The following is an 8,636-nucleotide window of genomic DNA, read 5'->3' on the forward strand; positions in this document are numbered from 1 at the left end:
GTAATTTGGCATTTATGGCACTTTTTGGCATAGCTGATACAATCCCCTTCCATAGTGGACCAATAATATCCGAATCTCATGATTTGTCTGGCCATTGTGAAACCATTAGCGTGTGTTCCACAGACACCCTCATGGATCTCTTCCAAGATTTTCTTTGCCCCAACAGCGTCCACACACCTTAGCAGTACCTGATCCTTCCTTCTTTTATATAGGATCTTTCCATCTAAGACATAGTCACTGGCTAGCCTTCTCAATGTCCTTTTATCATTCTCCGTCGCTTGGTCTGGGTATTCACGATTCCTTACATATCGCAATATATCATGATACCAAGGGTTATTGTCCTTTTCTTCTTCTTCCTCGATGTTGTAACAATGGGCCGGAGTCTCATAGATATTCATCTGGATAGGCTTCACATCCTCTTGTTTGTTCACTTTGATCATAGAAGCTAAAGTCGCCAAGGCATCAGCCATCTGGTTTTCATTTCGTGGGAGGTAGCAGAAAGTGATATCATCGAACTCCTCAATTAGTTCCAGAACCAGCCTTCGGTAATTGATCAACTTAGGGTCTCTTGTCTCCCATTCACCTTTGAGCTCAGATCACTAATGCAGAGTCCCCTTATACTTCAAGCACCTTGATTTTACGTTCAATGGCCGCACGGATACCCATGATGCACGCTTCATACTACGTCATGTTATTTGTGAAATCAAAATCCAATTTACTAGTAAAGGGGTAATGATTTCCATTCGGGGATACCAGAACTGCCCCGATTCCGTTACCCACAGCATTTAAGGCTCTGTCAAAATTCAGTCTCCAAGGATGATCTTCTTGAGAGTCTTCTTCAGTGGTTGCAACATACATTAGATCTTCATTTGGGAAATCAAAGCTCAAAGGCTCATAATCTTCTAGAGCCCTACTGGCTAAAAAATTTGCTATTGCACTCCCTTTTATAGCCTTCTGGTTCACGTAGACTATGTCAAATTTAGAAAGCAAAATTTGCTAATGAGCCATTTTTCCGTTCAAAGCATTTGACTCCATCATGTACTTCAGAGGGTCTAGTTTTGAGATGAGCCAAGTCGTGTGGTACAGCATGTATTGTCTCAGTCTTCGGGTTGTCCAAATCAAAGCACAACACAATTTCTTGATCGACGAATATCTTGCCTCACATTCAGTGAATTTCTTATTGAGATAGTATATCGTTTTTTCTTTTCTTCCTGACTCATCGTGTTGGCCTAACACACATCCATTGGAGTTTTCGAACACTGCCAAATACAGTATCGATGGCCTATCTAGGCAAGGTGGCATCAGCACTGGGGCATTGGACAGGTAATGTTTGACCTTATCAAAAGTTTTCTTGCACTCCTCATCCCATACACCTGGGTTGTGTTTCCTAAGGAGACGGAATACCGGGTCATATTTGTTGGAGTTCAAAGAAGCAATTTGTTGTTGCTAATTGACAGCAGAGGTAGAATATGTGTTAGCTGCAGGAGCTGTCAACCAAGCCATTTGGCTAAGGAAAATCTTGGCTGACTTGAATCTTCACCAAAAGGAAGCAATAGAGATTTAATGTGACAATCAATCTGCTATTGCAATGGCAAAGAATCCATTGTTTCATGGAAGAACAAAGCACTTCAAGATTAAATTTCACTTTGTTAAGGAGATGGAACAAGATCAAGAAGTGAAATTGATTCATTGCAGTTCTGAGGATCAGCTTGCTGACATCTTGACAAAGCCTCTTTGTGTGTCAAGGTTCATGGATTTGAGAGCTAACTTGGGAGTATGCACATGCAAGCCAAGGAGGAGTGTTTAAGTTGGCCTACATGCAGCACATGTAGCACATGAAGCACATGAAGCACATGAAGCAGCCAAAAAAAGCAGAACAAGTTGCTCAATCAATGTATGTTGTAGTTTTAGTCACTTCAAATTGATGTTTTGTAACTTAGTTTGAATAGAACTAGGTTGGTAATGTACCTTTGTTGACATTTGAGCTGATAAATCAACTTTACCAAGTATGCAAGTATAGGTTATCAAGTTTCAATGTAATTAGTGGAGTTAGGTAAGAGTTTAAGTGAAATTAGCTTATTTTGATCATCTTATGTATGGTATATGTATTGGCATTATGCCATTCTTGAAGGTTAATAAGAAATACCCAACTTCTTTTTCATTCTTCTGGTTCATCGCTCAAGCTTTTTTTTTTCTTTTTAAAGTATTTAGCCCAATTCTACTTTGTTTACTCAGCAAGACATTGAGCCTTCAAGCTCAAGCCTCTGTTAAACTCCTTCAAACTAATTTTCTAAGTTCCAACAAGTTTTCTAGTTCATCGAATGCAAATTATAATATTTTGAATTTTTGAAGATTATTTGGTAGTTTTTTAGAGGGATTAATTTGCATTTTTTTTTCAAAACTATTAGAGATCCAAGGGATATTTACATTAATTTGGTATTTGAGTTTTTCAAAATATCTGAGTTGTGAAATTCAAATTGGATCGAACTTGAAAAATCGAGTTATTGATAAGAGTTGATTCGAAAAAAATTAAATAATTCAATTCATTTAACTCGAAATTCGAAAAAAAATATCAATCTTTTTAATATGACTTGAGTTTTACTCGCCCCTAAGTTCACGCGTTCACTGCCATATTATGGCTAGGAGTTGACTCTGCCATCAGCCAAAAAAAAATATTTGAAAATATTGATGAACTTAAAATATATATATACCCACATGAAAACATACCGCCAGGGATGCCAGAATAAAAACAATATGTTGCAGTACTGGCCACTTTGGTTTTCCATACTAAAAGGATAAGTGTAATTTTCATATTATTCTACTAACTAATCTGAATAAAGTAGTTGTGAAGATGAATATGCTAAATATTCTATTAATTAGTAATTTGATAGTAAATATTTTGAAGTAAAAAAAATGAATGTAATTCAATGAAACAAGAAAATTCCGATTATTTTTCTCCAACCAATTGCAGAGTGCTCCTAATAGTTCATCGTCTACAGAATGGGGTCTGGAGTCTGGACACTTCTGTTGGAATTCATGGATTTTACTGAGCTTAATGTGGGTTGTTAATTGCCGGTGATGCTACAGCTAGACCAAACTTAATTTACCCCTTCGATGACTTAATGTGGATTTTACATGGGCCTTATTTAATGTTCTTTACCATGTAAATGGACCTCATGGAAATCTTCATCCTTATCCTCATAAAAAATGTGAAGAGATTGAATCTATTAAAGAAGTTGAATGCAAGATGGGTTAAAAGAGAATGTTTTCTCTCTTCAAAGATGTGAACAGTGGCTATTTTCAAGGAGGTCTTTTCTGATTAACTTGGGAGTGCATTAATCAAATGATTAGAGGTTATCTAGGTTACTTTGTAGTTAGGAAACATATAAATAGGCAGTGCATCGCATAATCAATGGTGTTGGTTTTGTATTGGGTAGAGAGTTGCAAATTGTTATTTTGTCCAAGTAAGAATAGACAACCTGATTTTTTCCCCGCCTGATACTTGCGTACTAAAATATCCACTCTTTTTATTAATATATATTTAATGGTCAAACTTGAATTCTTTTCTTCACAATCAAATTTAATTTATTACTACGTGTCTTTATTAAATTTTTAAATAATTAATTAAAGACACGTGACAATAGGTTAAGTTCATTTGCAAAAAAAAAAATCTACAAATTATATTATTTCATAAAATTGGGTATTTTAATCAAATCAATTCAATTGTTTTATTTTTCTCTTAAAATACTTACCACAAAAAACTATCAATTTTGTTTTAATATTTTTATAATAAAAAATAGAAACTATGCATATAATACATTTAATATTAATCTATTTATTATATTTCAAATATTATATTCTTTAAAATCATTTTTATTTTCACACGCCAAATGAGGTAATTTTTAAATTTATTAGAACATGCACATTTCTCATGCATCGTAAAATCAAATTAAATTTATATACGAAATAATTTTTTTTTGCTTGAATTTGATTATAATATGTAAATTGGTACTTATTTTTTTCACATGAGTACTCGAATTTGGCTTTTATCTCACATTTTTTTAAAATTTTTGTAATCTTGATAAAATAAGATAATGTGGACGAATTAGGTTTAGATACATGATACACATGTCATGTCATATACTTGCCATGTATATTAACAAAGGTACAAAATTGGACTAAAATATGTGATAGAAGTTAAATTTAGGTATCAATGTGAACACAAAATATATAGGTACCAATTTAAAAATTGAAGTCAAATTGAAATACGAAAAAATACATTTACCCTATTTATTTTAATGTAAGACATATCGGCTTGCTATGATTCACAAAACCATATTAAAATTTCCATTTAACATAATATTTATATTAATTTATGATTGGTGAGATGATTCAATTATTAAAAATAAATAAAGTAGGAGAAAAAAATAAAATGAATTATTATAATATATATATATAACACTCATGGAGTACTGAACTAAATCATGAAACAATATTAAATATAATTAAAACATGCTATATTACAAATAATAAAATTATTACGTCTCAAATACACAAATATGTCAAAATTTACATACAACGATTTATTAACACGTAAAAGTATTTTATATAAATGTATAAAACGTACGCAAAAATGAGGAGCATTTATTTTTTTAGTTGAATTGGTATAACACATTATGTAAAATACATTGTGAATTAAAGCATAATACAAACACAATATGAAAAGATAAATCATTTTTTAAATTTGATGATTATGAATAAGTATGTAAAATATAATATGATACAAAATAACTTGAGAGGAAAGAGGAATAAAGAATAGCATTGCCTTTGAGGTTTTAAAATATTCAAGTTTTAGATTCAATTTTCTAGTTTTCTGAGCTTGATTTTAGATTAGATTTCTTTTTTCAGTACGTACTAGTGAACTTTTGATGGTCAATTTAATTTACTTCAAAGAGCTCTTGCACATACATAATAATAGATTATGATTATACTTTAAATTTCATAAGAAAAAAAGGGAAATAGATAGTTGAAAAATGATAAAACCAAAAGAAAAAGTTATAAACAATTCATCTCCATAAATAAAACAGCTTTTATTCAAAATGTAAAAATTTGTTGGGGATTTGGGACACTTTATCAGGATGAAGTATGAACTTCAGTCTGGAACTTAAACAACAATGTAATGAATCCGGATGAAGAATGAAGAAAACTTGAAAAATTCAAGTCAAGAGATTTGAGCTTGAAAAACAGAATGAAATTGAAGGTAAAGAAAATAAGCAAAGGAAATGGAGAGGATATTGAATGAAAAAGATGATGATTTTTCACTAATTAAACATTGGCAAATTGCCATTACATATACCAAACATGAGATGATCATTACAAGTCAAAATGCTACCTAAACATTTACCTAACACCACTTAAAACATTGAAAATTGCTAAACTAGCTTGCACAAGTTGCTTTGCTGAATTTTCAGTCAATCAACATCTAAAAATACATCAAAAGATTTACCAACTAAGTTCTAAAAGAACTAAGTTACAAACTATGAACTTAAAGTAACCAAAATGAGTTGAAATCGGACAGCATCAGTAAGTTTCTCCTTCTGTCTATTGGTCTCAAGCTGCATGGCCACCTTTTCTGGTTCAAGATGCATACTTCACCCGGTAATAATACAACAGTTTGATCTCTTTTCTTTACAGCTGGATGCATGGCTCGGGCTGCTTCATGACACTTTGGCTTCTTCAGATGCTGCATGCAAGCCAACTTCAACAAAATTAACAAAATATTCATACTATCCAACTTAACACACTAAAACAATTAGGAGAGGAAATGAAATCACAACTTTTTTTTCTAAAACAATACCTGCCAAATTTATTGAAATCTTCATTATAGCTAAACACATTGCCTGAAAATGTGATAAGCAAGAAAATTGCCCACATTTGAGTAGCGACAGGTGGTGATGCATTTCCCAATTAAAGAAAACCTCGCTCTTCACCAGTCAGGATTTATGTAGAGGACAACAAAAATTGTCAACGCCACAGCTACATAAGAAACCAAAAAGCTCACACAAAAATCATAAGTATCTAGAAAACCATCTTCTCCTTTATCTTCTGGTAGAGTTGATATCGTTGATGGTGGTTTGGAACAACTTTTATGCAGTATAGCTCCACAAAGAAAAGGGTTTCCCTTGTAACTGCTTTCAATAAAGGTCTCAAATTGAGCTTTTGGTTCGAGAATACTACCTGACAAGTTGTTGTATGCCACGCTAAAAGCCTCCAAAGAGTTCAACTCTACCAACTGATTGGGGATTTCACCGCTCAAATTGTTGTAAGAAAGGTCCAAACTCTCAATTTGATGAAGTTTTGAGAATGACGAGGGTATAACTCCAGTCAGCTTATTGTGCGACAAGTTTAAAGAATAGATAAATCAATCCCGGTCATATATGCAAGGATGATGCCTCCGTATGAATAGAACCCACTCTTTGTTGTGAACTCTATTGCTTCTTCTAAGTAGCTGGAAGGATAGGAATAAACGCCGTGAAGTCGACCCAATTTGTTCATTAATCCATCCTCTGTTAAACTTGGCCTATATTCCCCACGAAATAGAATCTTATTTCCATCCATTGAAAGGGTTAAATTTCCCAAACAAGAAGGTATAATACCAGAAAACATATTTTGAGAAAGATCTATAATGCTTAAAGAATGCAACTTGCATAACTGAACTGGAACTTCGCCATGAAAATGATTATCTTTCAAGAGAAGAACACTCAATGTACAAAGTGTGCCAATCCATTTTGGAATACTACCAGTCAAGTTGTTTCCTCTAAGATCTAATGTAACCAGTGAAGAGATATTATAAAAAGCAATTGGTAGAGGGCCACTTAGTCTATTCCCCTGCAGGTGGACATGCTTTATGTTCAGGGTATTAAAGCAGGACGGTATAGAGCCAAATAAATTGTTTTCGGAGAGATCCAAAAATTCCAAGTCATTTAAGTTGCAAAATTCCATTGGAATAGAACCCTTCAAACCATTTTGGGACAAAGCTAATCCCTTCAAAAAGGACACATTCCCCATCCATCTTGGGAGGTTTCTATAAAACTTGTTATTTCCGAGATTGATTTCCCTTAGTGAAGTTGGAAACTCAGAAATAGTGACATCAACATTTGCCATCTCTCCAGAAAAATTATTTCCATCCAAATATAAATTTGACAACCCATTTGCATTGAGAATCACAGGAAGCACATGTCCACCGAGGTTGTTGTTTGATAGTCTCAAAATGGTCAATGAGCTTTTTGTGATTAGCTCTTCAGGTACTCTTCCGGACAATTGATTGTTTGATAAATCTAAAATCGATAAATCCTTCATGCCACTCAAACAAGGAGGGATATCACCTTCGAAGGCATTCTTGGATAACAATAATTGCCTCAATTGTGGAAAAGGTGAACAGACATTGGTTGGAATCTGACCTTGCAATTTGTTTTGGGATATGTCAATTAAAGACACATTAGAATTAGGAGCTGACGGTGATGAGAGAGGACCAGTAAAAGAATTGCCCATCAAGATGAGATCTTCTAACTTTGTGTTGTTTTCTAACAACCAAGTTGGGACTGTGCCGCTGAAATTGTTTTGAGAAAGATCAACATATGTCAAGTCATATTGGTAGTAAAGGAAGGTAGGAAGTTCAAGATTGAGTTGTTGAGATGTAATGCACTTTGGCAAACTGATGATTGTCAATTGAAACTTTGGGACTGAGGTATAAAAGGAAGGTTCCATTACCATCTTGTTTTCACCACTCAAAAGAACTTTGAGGTTTGAAAGGTTTGCAAATGGTGCGAATGACAGTGGAATTTGAAAATGGTTTCCTGAAATATATAACTCCCGAAGAGATGTCAAGTTACTGAAACAATGAGGAAGCCTCCCCTCAAGTGCATTGTCACTCACATCCAATACTTCAAGGTTCCATAGATCACACCATCCTGAAAATTTTATAAATTCATTGAAGATATTGTAATTAAAAAAAGAAAATGAGATATTAGATAAAGAAATCTCACAAAGAAATTGATTTTCTAGAAGTTATATTTGAAAATTTATGGACTCATAATTTGTGCCTTAAATTAGTTTACCTTCATTAGGTAAGGAACCAATAAGTCCACAGCTGCGTAAAGACAATGTTTTAAGAGAACTGAATACTCCAATGCCTTGTAAAATGTTGGTGTTGAGACTAGAAAAGTCAAAATATAATTCCTCCCCATTGCTCGACACATTTAATTCTAAAGGATGAGAAGAGATATTAGATGTTAATCAAATGTAATTTGTTTTGGAAAAGAAAATAATGACTTTCACTTACCTTGAGTAGTCCGAGTCATGTTCAGATAACTCTCTTGTAGATAAAAGCTTTTAACTGATGAGAAAGCCTCCACTAAATTTTGTAATGGAATGCTTCCGTCGATGAAAACGTGATCAAGATAAACAATTTCCAAATTTCTCAATCCCTTAATTTCTGTAAGTGAAAGAAACATATAAATATTTGTTTTCATCAATAAAATAAATTTTTAAAAGAGACATAACAATTCATTCATTTTATTAATTAAACTAATCGTTTTTTTTTTATCTTCTTTTAGCATTCTAAGATAAAATACATT

General features: G+C 33.2%; 1 protein-coding gene across 1 annotated transcript; it reads right to left on the reverse strand.

The window, feature by feature from the left end:
• Positions 1 to 5,409: 5,409 nt before the first annotated feature.
• On the reverse strand, positions 5,410 to 7,964 carry LOC121214643 (receptor-like protein 15). Its single transcript, XM_041088508.1, has 2 exons — positions 5,858 to 7,964; positions 5,410 to 5,743 (listed from the first exon to the last, which is right to left on the reverse strand). The coding sequence occupies exon 1, from the start codon at positions 7,771 to 7,773 to the stop codon at positions 6,406 to 6,408; it is 1,368 nt and encodes a 455-aa protein (XP_040944442.1). The 5' UTR covers positions 7,774 to 7,964; the 3' UTR covers positions 5,410 to 5,743; positions 5,858 to 6,405.
• Between the last annotated feature and the right edge of the window lie 672 nt (positions 7,965 to 8,636).

Source organism: Gossypium hirsutum, chromosome A02 (genome assembly GCF_007990345.1).
Source record: "Gossypium hirsutum isolate 1008001.06 chromosome A02, Gossypium_hirsutum_v2.1, whole genome shotgun sequence".
In the NCBI taxonomy this organism is placed as follows: domain Eukaryota; kingdom Viridiplantae; phylum Streptophyta; class Magnoliopsida; order Malvales; family Malvaceae; genus Gossypium; species Gossypium hirsutum.